At 39.1% G+C, this 21,464-nt stretch overlaps 1 protein-coding gene across 3 annotated transcripts in view; it reads right to left on the bottom strand.

Annotated features, from left to right (window-relative positions):
- The window catches only part of LOC126412647 (solute carrier family 12 member 8), a 200,744-nt gene that overhangs the window by 90,756 nt on the left and 88,524 nt on the right, over window positions 1-21,464 (bottom strand). For all 3 annotated transcript variants that reach the window (XM_050082350.1, XM_050082358.1, XM_050082341.1), the window contains exon 6: window positions 1,533-1,734. In XM_050082350.1, the coding sequence (XP_049938307.1) occupies window positions 1,533-1,734 (202 nt within the window). The remainder of the gene's footprint in view (window positions 1-1,532; window positions 1,735-21,464) is intronic.

Here is a 21,464-nt window from a genome sequence, read left to right as displayed (position 1 = left end):
TGTAAAATTAGAGAGATTAGAGCACGCACGGAGGCTTTCAGACAGCCGTTCTTCCTGCGAACCATACGCGACTGGAACAGGAAAGGGAGGTAATGACAGTGGCACGTAAAGTGCCCTCCGCCACACACCGTTGGGTGGCTTGTGGAGTATCAATGTAGATGTAGATGTAGATCTGCTTCTTGTGGACATTTAAGTGACTTACACCTGAAACTATTTCATTTTTTACTGGTTTCCACTCTGAGAAGACTTTCCTCTGTAAGAAACTTTATATTGTGATTATTTTTAATCTTATACTTAAGATTTAAGAGAGACTAAATTTATACTATTATGTAGCTATGGTAGCCTGTAGTTCCATAGAGTAAGGGGTCTGGGGGAATGAGGGCACAGAACTCAACTACAGTGGATCCATTGAAAGAATTATAGAGTTATTATACTGAGCTGCAAAGTGGTTGCGTCAAATTACCTGTTGAACCACAAATCTGAAACAGACACTCAGTTAAGCTGATGAGGACACAGTTAGTTCAGCTGCTGAGTTTCTGCTAGTCTTAGATCTTGTACAGGATTTTCAGACAGCAGACAGAACGTTGTCAGGTATTCACTATCTCTGTGTAAGGTCTTTGCCACTCTTGTGGAAACACCTCAATTATGAAAGGTAAATGTAAGAATAAAAATTACCTGGAATATTTGTTTTTCTGTTAAATAGCAGAGTTAACACTTTTGTCTTACAACAGTGGAACAAGGACTTTTAATGTGAAAACCATTCAAAAACTGTGACCTACACAGTGAGCAAACCAAGAGATACATTTTCAGAATTACCAGATAAACAAATGGATTGCAGAATAGACTAGAGTGAAAGACATAATTACAACAGTAATAAGAAAAAATGATGATGGACAAGACATGCACCAGATGTGTCAACGTTGTATGGACCAAGGAAGAAGTCCTTTAAGGGACTACCTAGGATTTTTATCTGTCGCCCATCACTTCTCTCACCTCTGGTAATGTCTGTTAACGTGAAGAATGCCAAATTGTGCCAAGTTTTGGAGTCTATGTTAAACTGTAGGTCACCCAATAACTGACTGGGTGAGTCGGTTCAAAGATTGGAGGAAGGTACAGCCTATGACCTCCAACAGGATCATGCCTATTAAAGCTCTGTGGTGTTCAAATAAATCTTCAGACTGATGACAGTTTCACTAACTACTTAAGAGATAAGAAATGGCAACCTAATGCATGAACAGTTGCATAAGAAAAAGTGCACAAGCAAGATGAGTGTTTACAGCAATCTATGAAGAAACCTAGAGGTGGCTTTCTCCAGCAGTGGATGTAAAGTGCTTCTTGTAGCTGTTGCTGCTACTAATGGTGATACATCATCTAGATAGGTTTGTGAAGTACAGTGTGGGAGTTTTTTAACCAGTTCTATTTTATTTTCCATTTTTGTGTTCGAAAGAACACGTCCCCTACTGGTATATACTGAGATTAACTGAGTCAGCAGCAGTCCTCTCATGCATACTTATCTATGCAACTACACTTACCCAGTACCCATTGCAGCAAGAGTTCCATTTGGGATATCCCGTGAAGGGTAACGAAGATCTCCACTCATATTGATGCCTGCCATTACCCCAGTTACAGTGGGAAAGAAAACGCCAAACACTGTGAACCAGCTGTAGCCATCATGGTAATCAGGAAACGTATTATCTGTCAGTCGCCCTGTCATCCAACCAGTAAAACCACTTGCTGCAAGAAGAAAGAAATATGAAAACATTTAAAAATGTTCTTCTTTGATGTATTTATATGTACAAATATTATATATTCTGCTGCCACAAGTGTTTCCAGTACCTAAAAAAAAATCAATATTAATTTTTTTTACTTGATAATTTGAAGTCTATGAGACCTAATAGAAAGGTGTGAAAGGGGGTAATAATAGATCAGTTATGAAATGGGGGCTATACACAGTACAGTGCAATGTTAACTGCCAGTAGTAAAAATTTCAGAATACAATAACAGTGAAATGATTGGTTTTATTCATGAAAATATGTGAAATATAGTAGTACACATTACTATTTTGTTAATTAATATGTGTAACAGTTGTCAACAGACATCATAAAAACACCATCAATAGCCAGGCAACTCATAAATCCTCATAACAAGCTATAAGCAATCAGCAAAACAGCTCAAGGAAGAAAATTTGCAACAGTGGCGAAAACTTCAAAGAACATTACACATACACAACGTGGTCAAATATCCTGAAGAATTTTATTGACAGTGATAATGGGTGCAGAAGTCTACACTTACATTTAAGCTATAAGCACACTAATATCAGCTTGAAGAAATAGAAAAAAATATTTTAGCAATCTCAAAGGTAACAATTCTGTGTTGAAAAGCATACAAACATCTTAAAAATGATCAAAATTAATTTAAAGAGACAAAAAAGAATACAGAAATAAATTAAACACAATTTAAAAATAACATAAATAAACTGATATATTACCTTTAAATAGTTCATTTCAAACTGCCAACAACCATTGACATATGTTGGAAGAACGCTAAAATTACTTAATTACTATTGGTTTCAAATATTCAATGCTTGTCTGGAAATAATTATAGATGTATGATGGTAATTCCAAAAGTACGCCAACACAATCTTTTAAAGGCAATTTATTTTTAGGCAATGTGACACACTGTGGTACACTTTACTTTTCAAAACAGCTATCATACTTAATGAAACATCTGTTCCACTGGTACGAAAGAACATTGGCATTTTCACAGAAGACATCTACCTCAATCTCGTGACAGTTTTTTTAGGATATTTACTAGCTATGAATTGTTTAACCCCAAAATGCTCCTACAGAAAAGATGCAAGTGGATATATTTTAATATGTTCTGCATTATAGACAAAAATTCATTTCGAAGTGAATATTAACCGTGGTGGATTGGCTTGAATGCCTCAACAATACAGACAGCCATACTGGACGGGTATCTGTTGGGAGGCCAGACAGATGTGTGGTTCCTGAAGTGGGGCAGCAGCCTTTTCAGTAGTTGCAGGGGCAACAGTCTCTATGACTGACTGATATGGTGTTGTAACATTAGCAAACACAGGCTTGCTGTGCTGGTACTACTAACAGCTGAAAGGAATAGTCATACTTTTTCCTGAGGGCATGCAGCTCTATTACATTATTAAATGTTGAGAGCATCCTTTTGGGTAAAATATTCCAGAGGTAAAACAGCCCCCCAATCAGATCTCTAGGTGGGGACTTCTCAGCAAAATGTTGTCATCAGAAGAGGAAGGCAGGAGGGGGGGGGGGGGGGGGGGGGGGGGGGGAAGAGGATGGGATTAGAGCGTGGTATGTTAGATCCCTTAATCAGGCAGGTAGGTTAGAAAATTTAAAAAGAGAAATGGATAGGTCGCAGGATGAATGGCATTCCTCATTAGGTAATTACAGAGTTATAAATACAAAATCAAATAGGGATAATGCAGGATTAGATCTAATAATGAATAAGAAAATATGATCATGGGTAGGCTGCTACAAACAGCATACCGAAAGCATTATCATAGCCAAGACAGACTCGAAGTCAACATCCATCACAGTTGTAAAAGTTTGTATATCAACTACTCATAGCTCCACAGATGATGAAGGGACTGAAGAAATGTATAATTACTCAGGTAGTTAAGGAAGACGAAAATTTAACTGTGATGGGGGACTGGAATTTGGTAGTAGGGAAAAGAAGAGAAGGAAAAATAGTAGGTGAACATGGACTGTGGGGAAGGAATGAAACGGGAAGCCACCTGGAAAAATTTTGCACAAAGCACAATCTGATCATCGTTAACACTTGATTTGAGAATCATGAATGAAATCTGTATACATGAAAGAGAACTGGAGACTCTGAAAGATTTCAGATTGATTATGTAATGGTAAGACAGATATTCTGGAACCAGGTTTTGATATTTCCAGGGGCAGATTTGGACTCCAACCATAATTTATTGGTTATGAGTTGTAGATCAAAACTCAATAAATTCCAAAAAGGTAGGAAATTAAGGAGATGGGACCTGGACAAGGAGGTTGCTGAGAGGGAGCACTAGGCAATGACTGATTACAACAGGGAAAGGAATACAGTAGGAGATGGATGGATAGCTTCGAGACATGAAATGGTGAAAGCAGCAGAAGATCAAATAATTAAAAAGACAAGCTCTAAGAGAAATCCTTGGATATCACAGTAAATATCGAAGTTAACTGACGAAAGGAGAAAACATAAAAAAATAGTAAATAAAGCAGGCTAAAGGGAACAAAACATTTAAAAATGAGACTGACAGAAGTGCAAAATGCTAAGTAGGGATGCTGAGATGACAAAATTAAAGACTGACTTATTCTAGTCTTTGTATGAGTTTCCCTCTTCCTCGCACATAAGATTTTAATTTCCTTGGTTAGTCATGGCTTTCTTGCTTTTTTTTAAATGAATTTTCTGGATATCCTTTCAGGAAAGTTGCTTCCAAATACTGACATAAATCTGCTATGGAATAAATTGCTTTTGACATTAGCATCTCTTTCTATATACATCTCATCCCATACCACCTCTTTTAATTTATTCTTAAAATACTGCATCTTGTTCTCATTAATAAACCACACTTCTGTCTATGTCCTGCTTCAGGTGTGAAGGTGTATTGTTTATTTCCATTACTTCTGCACCATGATCAGAGAGTCCATTAACTACTGGTTACACAATAACTGTTTCAACCTGAGCACTGTCTGTAAGAATGGTCCTAATGCTTTCCTGCACATGAACTGGAAAATCAACCACTGAAAAGAGACTGAAACATCCAAACAATGATTCCAGTTCATTTTTGCTGTACATATATTTTAAGAAATTACACTGAAATCTCCAAAAACAACTATTTCTCCTTGTGTGAATGAAAGGTAGCCCAACAACACATCTAGATTTCTCATAAATAGGTGGAAGTTTCTTAGAGGTAATCTGTAGACTGTTACAAACTACAAGGAAAGTAATCTGCACTAACAACACACACCGCATGCTCCTAAGTTCTGATCTACACAAAATGGCCCTTTTGTGATATAATTTCTTTCAATACTCTCTGCCTCTAGCATGACTAGCCTAAAATATGAGTCTCTCTAACTCCAGTAAGCACAGGGATTTGCCCTGTGTGCTTGTGGGCCCCCTTACACTTTCTAGAAGATACTCAGTTAATCTGTCCCCTCCTATTCAGCTGCATGCCATATTTTGTGAATCTCCATCCACCCAATGGCAGCAACAGGTATTTAGTAAAAAGCAATTTGTGTTTACAAGGCTGACTGCTGTGATAATTCAGGGCTGGTCATAGTTCTGGAAATCCTCGTCATAGCTCTGGAAAACATCCACAAACCATACATAAGTGTATGCTGTTGCTGCAGGGAATGTACAAAAATATGGAATCACCAAAAACACAATTCATTGCCATCCAGTCCAGGATGACATGGGCTATTTGAACAGGGGCCCTGTTGTTTTGGAACACAGCATCACTTGTGGGGAACAAATCACGGAATAGCATAACATGGCTGTTCAAACACCACTGAGCCACACCATGTTTTATTCTTTGGACGTAACCTCAGCCAAAAGTTGGAAACAGTGTGAAAAAACACTTATCCAACCAAATGACTTTCTTGCATTGTTCCATAGTCCAGGTTTTAAGGCTTCAGCACCATGTTTTCCTGTTAAGACTTTCGCATCACTGAGGAGTGATTTTGCAATATCAGCTAGCCTGGCAATTCCCCGCTTAAGGAGCTCCCTTTGGGTTCTTTTGGTGCTGACATGGTTCGCAACTGTGACATTCAGTTCTGTGACGAGATTTTCACCTGTCATTCTCTTATTTTTCGTCACAATCCTTTTCAACAACTGTCTGTCACAATCACTCAACACACCGTTTCATCCATATTGTCATATGACAGGTGATGCCTTTGGTCCATTTTGTGACATAACAGATGTTGTTTTTCTGTACACAACATAAATCTTTGATACGGTGCCTCTTGAAACACCAAGCACTTCAGTTACTCTGGTTACAGAAGCATCCACCATTCAATCACAAACAACATGCCTACATTTGAAGGTACTAATCTGTGGCTTAATGCACTCACAACTACACAGAACACTCAAAGTTTCTCATTTTGAATTTTATTACACAGAAAACTGTTCTGACCACGACTGACACCTGCAATGTATTGAGCACTTTGTACAGGTTCTAATGCTGCAGATCAATCTTTGGTTAAGTAATCATCTTCTGTAACTGAACAATTCACATCTCCACATTTAGTGTTCATTTGAAGGTGCTCTGCACCTAAGCTTGCTTGGAAATTGTCTGGTACTTCTGTACAGTACTTGAGTAAATCTTAAATTGTGCCATGAATGGAACTGGTGGGTGTGAACTTGTGGGTAGGGGTGCCACTGTAATTGTTATTGGGTATTTTAAGTTCTGTTGCTAAACTGATTTTACCTAAAGATGGTTTTGAAATTGATGTCAGTTTATCATCATAAATTTTGTTTAAGGGTTTACTATATGCATTTTTATGATAGGTTGGGGGATTTAAATTTTAATGTCAAGCAGTTACTTAGTTTCTGCTGAAACTTTTGGCAATATGTGTTTTTTGGTAAATGTTGAGTAGGAATACTTTGTTAATAAATTTGCTTTAAAAACATGTCTGAATTAATGTTAGCCCAGAAACTTACCACAATGGTAGCAGAGCACAATGAGAAGGTGATGGGGTTCTGAGTCTGCACTTCTTAGGACTTTGTTTCCCATTAAACTACTTGTGAATGCCCTTAAGATATTTCTCCTTACATTGCAGGTTACCCTGGACTTACTATGGAAGCGAGGAATGTGCTGTGGATATCTTATCTAACCAAATCTGAGTTGGGATATGAGCACACAAGGTTGATGGTAGCATGGCGGAATTAGGGCAGTGACTGTGTGGAGTGCTGGGACACTGCCTTGTTGTCAATACAGAAACAGTAGGTTAGGTGAGTGTCCCCTTTGGGGTTATAGTAGTCTCTCGGAAAGTGTGCAAGCTAGTACAGACTTACTGAAGGGTAGTGTTCCTATCCACATGCAGGTATTCCAAATATTCAGGATATTGAACATTTATTTGCTGATTCTACACAGAAAGTGGTTATTCAGGATTTACAAAATAAAATAATAAAAGTACAGTTGCAAAGTAGTTTGCTAAGCTGGCAATGTAATGAAGGGAGGGAAGGCATGCATGATTTTGGTCAGGCAACTGAAATAGTCAGTGATTGCAGTAGAGTGGGCAATGGTACAGTGGGTTGGAAGATGCATAGTAAAGTACCCAAGCCTTTTTTTATCTTTTTCGAAATGCATCAGGCTTTGAAATAGATATGGATCACAGGGTGGTTACAAAATTTGACTGAAACACCGCAAGTGCCTGACGCAGAAGGGTTACATATCATGTTTCCCCATGCTGTAGGAAAACTTAAAAGAGTAATTACTGAAGCCACTAATGAAAATCTATTGTTAAGTAATTTTAGGAAAAAGAGTCTTGCAAAATCAGCTCCTGGAGTGAGCACAAAATGAGCTTATAAATGCTTATGTATATATATTGTGTGCAATGTATTTCAGACAATTTGGCTCAATATATTGAGGAAACCCTAGAAGCATTGTCAGGTCTGTGTATAGAAATCCCAGAGAATAATGCAGTCGAAAGTATAACTGAGAGCTTTCAGGTGGAAGACAGATCAAGGGCAACATTTTGCACTAATCCACAGATATTTGCTGAATTAGATCAATTAGTATTGCACAGTAAGCAGTTTTGTTTTAGTGATGTGAAATGTAAGGATGGGGAAATATAGCTCCATAACAACCACATGCAAGCTCTCACAAGTGAGCAAACTCAGCCTATTTTTTAATTTAAAAGTGATATAGTGTTTCTGATGTCATTGAAAAGGACATTTTGCACATGACTGCACTGAGGCTCAGAGGAAGAAACACGTCTTTTTAGGAAACAGTTATAAGTGTTTTCGGTGTAATGAACAAGGGTAATTTTGTATGTGACTGTAACAAGAATCGGAGAAGAAGGGAAAATAGTTGACACCACAAGCAAAAGGAGTGGTAGAGTAGATTTTGGTCATTATTTTATTTCATTGTCTTGTTTTCTTATCAGGTTTTGTCACCACAAGAATTGTGGGGTTTTCTTGTTGTTCTTGCATTTGACAGTTAGTGTTTGCCAAGAAGGTGTCTTCTTTAATTATAGTTCTTTCTGCTGACCACAGGACACTACAACATTTCTTGCATACTGCCCAGGCCCTGGAAAGGTTGCGTGAGGCTGATCTCTCAGTTACACCTTCTAAGGTCAATTTAGGGCATAAGGAGATCTCCTTTTTGGGCACACACTTCCTGCTGAAAGAGTCCATATCAATCATACTGATCAGCAATGTACTCTAGTGGTACAGAAATTTCCAAGGCCCGAGAGCAAGAAGGACATCAACAAGTTCATTGGTATGGTGAATTTTTTCGTAAGTTGATCTCATTTTGCACAACTGGCTGCACTTCTTAACTGGTTAAAGCAGAAAGGGGGACCTTTTATTCGGGCAACATCCCAGCAGACAACTTTGGACACGTAAAAATGGGTTTAGTCATTGCATCTGTTTTGGGGGTACCTGATTTTAATTGCCAATTTACACTGCAGACTGGTATTGCTGCTATTCTGCTTCAGGAAGTTAGTGGAGAATGGAAGCCTACAACTTATGCCTCCCAGGCATTAATGGGAGGGGGGAGGGGGGGGGGGGGCACTGCTTACAAATTAGAATTGGCTGTATTGTTTGGCCTTGAAAATTTTTAATTCTGTCTCTAACATAGACAATTTTTATTGGAAACTGACAACCAAGCATTGTCCTGGGTGTTGGCTCATCCATGTAAGATGCGAAGGCTTGCTACGTGGGCAGTGTGAATATTGGCTTTCTGTTTTGAGGTCTGACACATGAGGGGAACTTATAGTCAGGTAGCTGATGACTGAGCCAAATGTTTCAACCTGAGCAGGAACCGGCAAAGTTGGGGCCTGAAGAATCTAATGAAATGTGTGTTGTACTGGGTGAAGTACCTGACCTATTTAATGATCTGGGCACTAACAAGTCAATGACCCACAGTCAGGTGCAATTAAGGGCCACTGAAAAGCACGAGAGGTGGTTCCCAGGTATGTACTGAAGAAGGAGATCATATGTTATATTACCCATCACAACTGAAAACCTAAGATTTTTCTGCAACATGATTTGGATCCTGCCATATTTGAGTGTTCTCATGAGCATCTTTAAGACTCTAATGAAAACTAAGAAGAACTTGATGTGGCTGAACCTAAATAAGGAGGTAAGGCAGTTGGTTAGCCAATGCCACGGGTGACTTAGAGCTAATCCTAATCCTAATTTCAAGAAAGGTGCATTAAGTTCTTACAGGGCAGAACATACCATGGGAAAGTTTTTTATTGGCTACATAGGGCCCCTTCCCACACACTCAACAGGGAAATAATTACTTATTGGTTTGGTAAATGCGTTCTCTCAATTTGTTTGTTTGTCTCCAAGTACAGCTCGAGCCATGATTCAACATTTGTATACGGTTTTCTCTGTTTTTGGGGCACCTAGGGTGCAAGTAAGTGATAATGCTCATGCCTTTTTAGAGAGTTTAAGAAGTCTTGTTTTGGCAATGCCATTTGCAATGTAACTACTATACCATACTAACCACAGCCATCACTTGCAGAATGCATGAATCTCAATTTGAAATCTGCCCTTATCATATTTCATTTGGATGCTCAGACTTGGTGGGACCAGTCAATAGGGTGGTTGACCTTAGCATTGAATACTGTGCAGCAGGAGGTCCATCAATCTATACATGCTAGTCTCCTGTTTGACTTACCTGTTAATTCACCATTATCTAATATATTGTCTATCAACGATATATTGCCCACTGCTGGCAGCCCTGAAACTGTAAGGAAGAACTGGCAAGCCACCAGGAATAATATCCTGCGTGCACATAGAAGGGAGGCTGTGTGCTACAATAAGTGTAGGTGTCCCATCACTCTGCACGTTGGCAGTCAGGTTTCCTGGAAAAATTTTTGGGCACAGAGTAAGGGCATTGATAAATTCACATCTAAACTGATGCTACATTTTTTGTGTTCCTACAAAGTGACAAAGGGCCTTTCCCCAGTTATGTTCCTGGTTTGTAAAAAATCTGGTGGTAAACTGAAAAAGGAACACATTCACACATTACCCAGTTGAAGGTGGTAAGCAATCAGGCTGTAGGGGAGCGGTCAAGTAATTGTGTCATCACAATCTCCTCCCAAAGAGTTTTGGTTTAAGGAGAGATATGTTATTAAAACTGCAGAAAAAAGCAAAATAATTACAGAATTTAAATTAATGTAAAAACTTGATGAAAAAACAATAGTATTTGGAAAGACACCAACTCACTGCAGAGACAAGTTGAAGAGAAACAGATAGGCACATGAAAAAAAGTTTAGTATCACAGCTCTGCTATTATTCTTTTATGCTTCATAAGAGCACATATGCAATGGATCCACACACACACACACATACACATGCAAGCATGCACAAATATGGCCTCACAACAATATCAAAAAGTACTTATTCATAACTCAGCTCAAAGGAAATCATGAATGCTGAATTATACAATTTAAGCAGAATGAGTGTTGGTATTGAGTTGCATACTGCAGTCACCATTTGACAAGCTATGCCACACATGATGTGGGACTTTCTAGAACCTGATACACTCTCTGGGCCATAATGAATCCCCTGGTCAGACCTAAAGGCATTCAGCACTGAAACTGTCTTCGATCTTCCTCATGCCATTCATATGTACAACTGGCATGCAGTCCAGAAGAGCTATGTGCTAGAGGTAATGTGCATGCATCCTCATTGGTGACTCATGAAACGTGGTAAGAGAAATCTCACAAAAACGATCATAACAGAGGCACCGGTATACTATGGGGCACCCCTTTTTGGTGTCAGCTTTTGCTAGTGTCAGAGGTCACTTCGAGGCTATGCCTAAGGCTCTGGCATACCACATGGCATATACTCTGAAAGTTGTTTTGTGGCTTACTGACTGCTTAAAAAACATGCATTGGTGGTTTGAATGTGTGGTAATGCATAAATGTCAATGTTAGTGACTCATCAAATGCTATGAAAATGGTTGAGAAGGTGCATTTGACAGTGGGCAGAGTGGACCAACTTGGATCTTGGATCCATGTTCACTGTGTGGATACTTCACTGGCATCACCTTAATGAGATTCTGATGCTTTCACCACTGGGAATTGGTGAAGTTTTTTCTCTCTTGAGTGTCTGATACTACAAGATTTCTGAGGGCTGGTTTCCAAAAAAAGGGTGTTTAAGCTAGGACCACCTAGGCACAACTGCTGACAAACAGTTTGATTGCTAACCAACAGAAGACACACTGTGGGTGGTTTCGTTTCTAGGTACAACTCAAGATAAACTAAGGTCCTCTGAACTGGAGAAAACGAAAAGTTGGACTTGAGTTTTAGTATTACGATAATTGCTTTCTTTTCAAAATCAGAGGGGCAGGCAGAACACACATGGCCATTTTTACGGCTGCCAGAGAGGTGGAAGAGCAATTAAGGATTGGAGGTAGGGTATAAATATGAGGATCAGAATGGAAAATAGGAACACATAGGTGGCAGGGGTAAAATACAGGGAGCAAAAGGCTGAGGCATCAAGGGATCACCAATTTAGTATTGGAGGGCAGCGTGGAGGGTAAAAATCGTAGAGGGAGACCAAGAGATGAATACACTAAGCAGATTCAGAAGGATGTAGGTTGCAGTAGGTACTGGGAGATGAAAAAGCTTGCACAGGATAGAGTAGCATGGAGAGCTGCATCAAACCAGTCTCAGGACTGAAGACCACAACAACAACAACAACAGTGGTCAAGGAGGAAACAGAAAGGTTTAAGAAAAAATGTGGATGGTGGATACTGGTTGTAGTTGATTAAACAACTAAATCAAGATAAATGAAAATAATTTGGAGAAGCATTGTGGCAGTTAGCAAGTGACTGCACTCTGTGCAGCTAGCTAGTTTATACCAAGTCTGAAGTAGTGCCATTGTTTTTTTAATCTCTATAAACCACATCGTTACCACGCTATAGAAATCCATTGCTGAAATCAATGAGGGAGTACAATATGCACTGAAACAAGAGATAATTTTGAGATCACATGAACTAGAACACCACCAAAAACATAATGGTCTAAGAGTGTTTGGACTACTTGGAAGAATGTGAATGTTCATCAAACTTGCCTGTAAAAAGTTTGGCATAAAAGTTTTGGAATGTGATACAGACAGGAACCAAAAATGAGACCCAGAAAGCTAAATTCCACAACCTAGATCTAAAATCAGTAGATTTTGAAAACATTCAGTTTTTTGGGAGAAGAATGATTTCACAAAATCATGAGTGACACCACAAGTACTGTAAGGATTTAGTAACAGTGTTCCTGGACACTGAGAAGGCACATGGCTGCGTGAAAAGAAACCAGATCTGGGAAACACTTCAGAAAAGGGGAATTGGAAGACTGACTATGAGAAGAAATAAAGGATATGTATCAAGGAAGGACAAGTTGTTTGTACAAAAGGCTAAATTTATGGCACAAACTGGCGGTACAGTATTGATCAAAATTTTATGTAAAAGAGTATGAAATGATGACAACAAGGTGGAATTAGATATGAGCAGCAATGGATATAAGTACTAGAGGTCAAGTACTAAAGAAAGTGGAAAGCTTCAACTATGTGGGGAGCAGAATTGAAGACTGTGGGAAGGATAATAGTGACAGGGGAAGGGAAACATATGGATTCTTGCAGAGAGTAAGGAGCCTCGGCTGGAGTAAGGATGTACCACCAGAAAGCAAACAAGCATTATTGTGAGCATATTATGCTCCAGTATTCATGTTTGCATTGGAAACAATGGTAATGAAGAAAAAGCATATGAGCAGGACTTAGGCATGCAAGATGAAATTTCAGCGAAGTAGGATAGGAGATCCTGGAATGGGAAGAATGAGGAATGACACCATGAGAGATATAGTGAAAGAGAAGCTCATGCAAAAGTCCATAGAAAAAAATCAAGATTGATATGGTATGGGCTTGTTAAAAGAACAAGTATCAGCTAAATACCAAGTCAATCTCATGAAATGACAACAGCAGGCAAGAGACCTAGAGAAAGACCAAGACACAGATGTATCATTGGAGTGAAGAAATGTGTGAAGAAGAAGAAGAAGAAGAAGAAGAAGAGACAAGGCAGGGATGGGACGGAGAGGGCAAAATGGTGAGAGGATAGGAAAAAATGGAGAGGCTTAAATAGGGCCAGCCAGAAGTACAAAAAGAAGAAGTCACTACATGACAGGATCTTACATATGAAAGGGCAAAAATATTGAACAGTGTCATCTCCCTGTTTGGGGAGCAAAATGTAGGGACCAGTGAAATAACACAATTCCAAAGATAGCAGGAGAAAAGAAATCAGTCAGCAGTGACACCGAACTTGAAAAAATAAGGTCAGTGAGTTCAAAATGATGTTGATGTTCTTTTATTTTGTATCATTTTTCCTAACAGCTTTTCTTTTGTTTATCGTATTATTGTCTGGAATTACTTTTACTCCTCATTATTAACATGGCATTCAACAATCGGACTTTCAATGTTAATATTGTCTTAAATTCACTATTTTCTCATCATATCTTCTATATTTACCTCCTAATTATTAATTTACAGTTAGTTTTTGTTTTATTTATTACTAATACAGTCTTCAAGACAAAAAATGGTTCAAATGGCTCTGAGCACTATGGGACTTAAAATCTATGGTCATCAGTCCCCTAGAACTTAGAACTACTTAAACCTAACTAACCTAAGGACATCACACACATCCATGCCCGAGGCAGGATTCGAACCTGCGACCGTAGCAGTCGCACGGCTCCGGACTGAGCGCCTACAATTGCTAGATCACCGCGGCCAGCTCTTCAAGACACATAGGTCTTAAATAGAAATAAACTTCTAGGATTTTCAACTTTATAACATTTTCCAAGTCCCACAATATTTCAGTGGTGGTACTTGCCATCACCACTGCTGCAAGACAAGATGGGTGATGTTCACGTAATGGCGTCAAAACATATTGGCACCATAAGCAGTTATTAAGGCCAATCCACACTGGCCATCACATGTCACATCCCGTCCCGTCAAAACATTCTGCAGTGCATTTCAAATGGCAGTGTCCACTTTGTCCATCCCGTCTCATCCCGTCCCATACCATCACGGCACCATCAAGGTTTCGCAGGGAAAAAGATTGACAGCTGACGTCATCCGCCCATTGTTGATCAAATGACCCCCAACCTCATTTCCTCCCAATACACAGCCATGCACAGACCCCCATATTTCATTTTATCATGGTTTTTGTGGTTGGTATCAGTTGTTTGTTGTTCATTATTCATTATAAATAATTTTGTTTCACTATTTATTTTCTTATAATTTCTATTAAGTGATGAAAGATTAATTGAAGTAGTGCGGTAGCAGTCTAAATTGTATAACATGAGCGTACTAAATTACTTGCCCTCTACTACATTTAGAAAGCAGATTTTTATACATACCAGTACCATATTTAATATTCTACAATTAAGTGGAATGCAATATGGCTGCAACTTGTGAAGCAAAAAATTGTTTAAATGTGTGTTTGTGGCAGGCTGATTCATTTTTAAGTAGCGTTCTGGACTGTCAGTGAAACAGTTTTACATCCATCAGTGATCAATATTTGTGTGTTTCACTAGCCTGACGGGATACCAGTTCGATTCTACACAGAGTACGAGAAAGAACTTGCCCCCCTTCTAACAGCCGGGTACCGCAAGTGTCTAGAGGAACGGAAGGTTCCACGTGATTGGAAAAGAGCACAGGTAGTCCCAGTCTTCAAGAAGGGTCGTCGAGCAGATGCGCAAAACTATAGACCTATATCTTTGACGTCGATCTGTTGTAGAATTTTTGAACATGTTTTTTGCTCGCGTATCATGTCGTTTCTGGAAACCCAGAACCTACTCTGTATGAATCAACATGGATTTCGGAAACAGCGATTGTGTGAGACCAAACTTGCTTTATTTGTTCATGAGACCTAGAAAATATTAGATACAGGCTCCCAGGTAGATGCTAATTTCCTTGACTTCCGGAAGGCGTTCGATACAGTTCCGCACTGTCGCCTGATAAAGTAAGAGCCTACGGAATATCAGACTGGCTGGATTGAAGAGTTTTTAGCAAACAGAACACAGCATGTTGTTCTCAATGGAGAGACATCTACAGACATTTAAGTAACCTCTGGCGTGTCACAGGGGAGTGTTATGGGACCATTGCTTTTCACAATATATATAAATGACCTGGTAGATAGTGTCGGAAGTTCCATGCGGCTTTTCGCGGATGATGCTGTAGTACAAAGAGAAGTTGCAGCATTAGAAAATTGCAGTGAAATGCACGAAGATCTGCAGCGGACAGGCACTTGGTGCAGGGAGTGGCAACTGACCCCTAACATAGACAAATGTACTGTATTGTAAATACATAGAAAGAAGGATCCTTTATTGTATGGTTATATGATAGCGGAACAAACACTGGTAGCAGTTACTTCTGTAAAATATCTGGGAGTGTGCGTGCGGAACGATTTGAAGTGGAATGATCACATAAAATTAATTGTTGGTAAGGCGGGTACCAGGTTGAGATTCATTGGAGAGTCCTTAGAAAATGTAGTCCATCAACAAAGGAGGTGGCTTACAAAACACTTGTTTGACCTATACTCGAGTATTGCTCATCAGTGTGGGATCCATACCAGGTCGGGTTGATGGAGGAGACAGAGAGGATCTCCAAAGAAGAGTGGCGCGTTTCGTCACAGGGTTATTTGGTAAGCGTGATAGCGTTACAGAGATGTTTAGCAAACTCAAGTTGCAGACTCTGTAAGAGAGACGCTCTGCATCGCGGTGTAGCTTGCTGTCCAGGTTCCGAGAGGGTGCGTTTCTGGATGAGGTATCGAATATATTGCTTCCCCCTACTTATACCTCCCAAGGAGATCACAAATGTAAAATTAGAGAGATTCGAGCGTGCACGGAGGCTTTCCGGCAGTCGTTCTTCCCGCGAACCTTACACGACTGGAACAGGAAAGGAAGGTAATGATAGTGGCATGTAAAGTGCCCTCCACCACACACCGTTGGGTGGCTTGCGGAATATAAATGTAGATGTAGATGTAACCCCTGTACAATTGAGACAGTTGAGGCCAAATACAAGATTTAAAGAAAACCTGTAAATCTTGAAGGGAAAGGTATCGAGAGAGAGATTACTATTGCACAAAAATGCTTAGAGCTAACAACTAAACTTAACTTTAAACCAATTTTTCATCAGATGTGATAGCAGCTTGTAACACTGTGTTTCCTAATTTAGTACTTCTGAGTGCAACTTAACTTAACAAATGAAAAAATTGGTACTTTGACTTCCGAAAATATAAAATGCAGATTACTTTTCCTCAAACTCCTCGTATAGTATGTGAAATTCCCATTCATGCCATGAAATGACTTTTTTGAACCTACACTCTTTTTTGAGTTGTTTTGCACTTCTGTCTTCTTTCTCTAATATACAAGCTATCCCTGCAAGCTGCTAACCACTTGAGTACAATAAATGTCAGTTTCATACAAATATGCACTCCAGCATTCACATATATAAGCTACCACACTGCATATAAGCACTTTGCAAGTAAAAACAGTTGGATATCATCTTTTGCAGATTGCAACTCCCACGAAAAAAAAGTTGAGGGCAGCTATATGAGTTGAGATTACATGACTTGAATTGACTTGATGTGCCGGACAGTGTGAATATGCCTTGACCTTATGGTGCCATGATGTGATGGTGCCATGATGGCTAGTGTGAATTGGCCTTTAGGCATGCTTGGAGAAGCACTAAAAGTTGAATGAAAGTAGTGTTCATAGTTTCCCCTTGCCATGAGCCAAAGAAAGGCCTCCCTTGCATGTGCAGAGAGCAGTGACTGTACTGCAAATGCTGCTGTGGTTAAAAGCTGAATTAACTCCACGCAATGTGCTGCATCAGATTGGAAATCAGAAGTTCTTGAAGTTCTTGTTTCTCTCTTTTTAATTTAACAGTGCCAGTACTGGATTCCATGCAAGAGCTTCATTGAAATCTCACATTTCTGTTGACAACACTGTCTGTTGTAAGGATGAGAATAGCCTCCTACATAATACATCTCAGAATGATGTCATATGATGTGCATTGCCCCACAGTCAAGCAGTGCTTGGCACAGGAATGTGTGTTGATGGAGCTCAACATAATGCTCTCACATGGGGCAGCATGTCCGCTTAACATACAATTTCACACACTGGCATGCTATCCCATAAACACCATGTTTTCTAAGGCCACGACCATCTGTGACCGAACATAACAAATTCCTCAGTTTTTGTTAGTGGATGTAAACACAGTTAATGGCATGTCTCATTAGGGTTCTTTAAATTTTAATGGCAAACATTATCCTTATGGTAATGTATTATATTAAGCAGTCCATACACATCCATATCGCAGGCAATCTTATCAACAGCGATGTGGCATTTTAGCTAAACACTGCCTGCATCTAGCACTGACTGCCGTTGAATTATAATGGGAGGAAACTACAACTTCATATTTCTGACTGGACACTGAGCACTGCAGACTCAATTCCGCTTTTAACCACAGTGTTATCCAGCAGCATTGTACTTGCCCTTTGAGCATACATGGAAGACCTCTCTTCAGCTTTCAGCAGGGGGCACTATGGATGCTACTTTAGTCCAAGTGTGAAAAGCTGCTATGCATTTGTGTAATTCTTGCTCATGGCTCCAATAACTGAAAAGTCACATAGTATTAGATATACTGTTTCTCTATTGTTCTTACTGTTTTCTTTTTACAGTGCTATTTTTGTTGTTGCCAGAATAATTATTATTGTTATTAGCACATTGTTACACTTTTGTTAAACTATCCACTAAAAAAACAAAGGTGTATTCATTGTTATCATCAAAATGCTCTCTGCATAACTAGTCTACCTTCAGCTATGACCCACTCTCTCTTACAGCATATGTACCTGAATGCTCATCTCTTTTCTCCACCATTCCGTGAGCCTGTTTCAACTTCGTGCATCTGTCCATCACCTACACGACCACCGTCTACATCGCCAGACTATGCTTGTTTTGGGAGAAGCAAGTGACCTATGGCCAACTTTCTCTCTTATATCTGCTAGCTTTTTTCAGAAGTAAACTGTGATAGCTTTACAATAAAACCTTGTAACACCAATGTACAGTCCTTGCCAGCGCTGCAGTTTTCAAGTACTACTATTGTCAGAGATATGGCTGAAGCCAAGCACCCTTTGCAGCTCTGTTAGATCTTGATGGCTAAGTTTCTCTGATACATGGTAGACAACGTGGCAGCATATATACACTCAAACTTGTTCCCCAATGCTGTGCTTATGTCCAACAGTGAAGACAAATAATCGGAATACATACAGATAACAATTAAAGCCCTCAACAGGAAGTGCCTTAGGCACTATCTGTGACATATACAAACCACCCAAATATAGACATGTGTCTAGCTTTAAAATCTACAATCTCAGGTCTTGAACCTTCGTTAAAAAAAAAAAAAAAAACCAATATAATTTTGGCTGAAGATTAAATAAATTTTGTAACCAACAGAAATTCATGCATATACTTTCCTGCCATATATTTTACTGCTTTCATTTCGGCCAACACATCATGCAATGAATGTTTAGCACTAAATTTGTAACGAAGTCTCCAAACAGAATAAATAATACTGATCAGATTTTTGCACCTGTCACATCTGCTCATGATGTAACATTTATGACTTACTCGTTCCCAAGACCACAAGAACAAGCCACAAATGGTAACTTTCATAGATGTTACACATATAATTAAGCCTGAGCTTATATCTGATCCTTATGAAATTTCCTGGCAGGCAACAGTAGAGAATAACATCAATATATATCCAAAAAAATATTTAATTTTACTAAGAGAATCAATAATTTATATGATAAACACAATCATCTAAAAACTGTAAGAGTAAAAAGAAAATCTTCCAATGGCTTACTGATCTCTTTGAACAGCTTATGAGTATCAAAGATGCAGCACACAAGACATATGAAAGACAACTGACTCTGATTACCATTTTGTCTACAAGCAGCTATGCAAACAAGTTGGTCAGTCAGTGAGGTATGTAAAACTCAGGTACGCTCACTTATTAACTGAGGACATCCACAGGCCTGCCATCTTGTTGGAAAATCTATGAGGTTTAGTAACAGGCAAACCCAAATCTACAGCTGAATCTCCAGTTTCTACTTAGGATCTAAATAAGTAATTCACCATGCCAATGTCTTTTCTGACCAACATATAAGGTCACAAACAATTAATTCCCCAAAAGAAACCTATTATAGGTATATTACAGGTGAGTATTATACTCACAGGAAATGAATTTTGTTGATTTATTCAGCACTGCAGCACATGATGTTATAGTTCAAATGATCAAATTGATTGTTGATCACTACTGCCTAAAGTAACAGACATCTTAACCCAGTCCCTAACCTCCAGCACCTTCCCAAAAGCCTGGAAGCAGGGAATTATAAAACTAAATCAAACAATGGTAACCCCAGGTTGGAATCTCAACAATACATGAAAAAGATAGATTGCTACTCTCTCATAAAGGTGACATACTTGAGTTGCAGACAGGCACAACAAAAAGACATTTTACATTAGCTTCTGGTCAAAGACTGTCATCTTCTCAGTTAATGGTTTCAGGTACAGCAAAATTATAGATGCAATTGAGATATGAGCGTTGATAAATTGTGTTATCTGAGATACGGGTTTTGCCCTCAGCACAGCTCAGAAACCAGCCTTTAAAGCAATAATATGGGATGCATCATTCTGCACACACAGGCAATGGTGCACATGAGTTGCAAGCTATGTCAAACAGTTGTGGAGTAGCCACTGTGAGATTTAAATGCCTGCTGCTGATACTTACATAAGAAGACAGACTGTGTTACACCTGCACTTTAGAAGAAGATGAAAAGAGACAATAGCTTTTCTGAAATGTTGTGCACACATTGCAATCTTATGAGGCAGGAAACCCACGAAATTTATATTGGGAAAGGTGTACATTTTTTGCAAAGATGGTATTGCCTTCTTTTCTTCATAATATCACAGAAATTGCAGTCTAATAACACATTCATCTATTTCTTAATGAAATAATTGTAGAGTACACTTTAGTTATTCTGCTTGTGGGCGAGAAACTTGAATACTGCTCCACTGAGCATCATGTCCCTCTGTTCACAGTTCACACACCATTGATTTAGTTCAGTTTTACTTGTCAACACTTGGTTGTCAACAATCGCTAGCACTTACTGTCTGTCAACACTATCATACCTCTCCTGTTGCCACTGCCAGTAATTTTACTGAGATTAACAGCAAACTGTCATAGCTGCCCACGAAGGTATTTGAGATAATCACTTTTCATTCTCGCACTACAAGGTAACAACATGTTTGACTTTGAACTGGAACATGACTGCACACAGTCATGTGACCAAGTTAGTTCCTGCAATGGCCAGGTATGATATAATTCACTAAAAATTATTGTGACAAAAAGCAATAAACATTATGAGATAGAAAAATTTCATAACAGGCTCAATGGACTGTACTATATGGACAAATTTGAGACATCTGTATTTCATTAGAATATTCAATTTGAGAAATGTGCAACACTCATAAGTCACGCAATGACTAATCCAATTATCAAAGGGCACACATCACAGCAGCAAAAGAAGATACCTATCACTAAATATTTAATACACAATATTCTTCAATAAAATCTTCTCGGTTTACAAGCCACGTCACTTTGAATAAAACACACGAGCTTTCAACGACCATCTCTGCCATCATCATCAGGAGTTAAAAATCACTGACTGCCAGGGCTACAAGTGTTCTGCTTGTATAGATGTAATATGAGTGTCTGGAGCCTTCCAAAGAGGGCCAAAGTAACACATGCATGGAAGCCAAGTCGGGCTGCTCCTACATCCCAACATTCAATTAACTGTCGAGCTGGAGAGGGATAGCAACATTCAGTTCTTGGATGTTTTAGTAAAACGGAAACCACAATGCTGGGTTGGTCATACAGTGTACAGGAAATCTACACACACTGACCAGTACTTGTACGCCAACAGTTTTTACCATTCTGTACACAAGAAAGTTAGTACTGAGGGCAAAGTTATATCTGATGACAACCATCTAGAGTCTGAATATCAGCATTTGAAATGCATGTTCAGAAAAAATGGTTATAGTAAGGAGAAATTGCAAAAGCTTTCATGTGCTACTGACGAAAGATGCCTCATGAATCGGTAGAAGAATCCAAGACAGTTT

The sequence above is a fragment of the Schistocerca serialis genome, chromosome 1 (assembly GCF_023864345.2).
Source record: "Schistocerca serialis cubense isolate TAMUIC-IGC-003099 chromosome 1, iqSchSeri2.2, whole genome shotgun sequence".
Taxonomy (NCBI): domain Eukaryota; kingdom Metazoa; phylum Arthropoda; class Insecta; order Orthoptera; family Acrididae; genus Schistocerca; species Schistocerca serialis.
The sequence above is the reverse complement of the archived record's forward strand: the minus strand, read 5'-3'. Positions and strand labels throughout refer to the sequence as shown.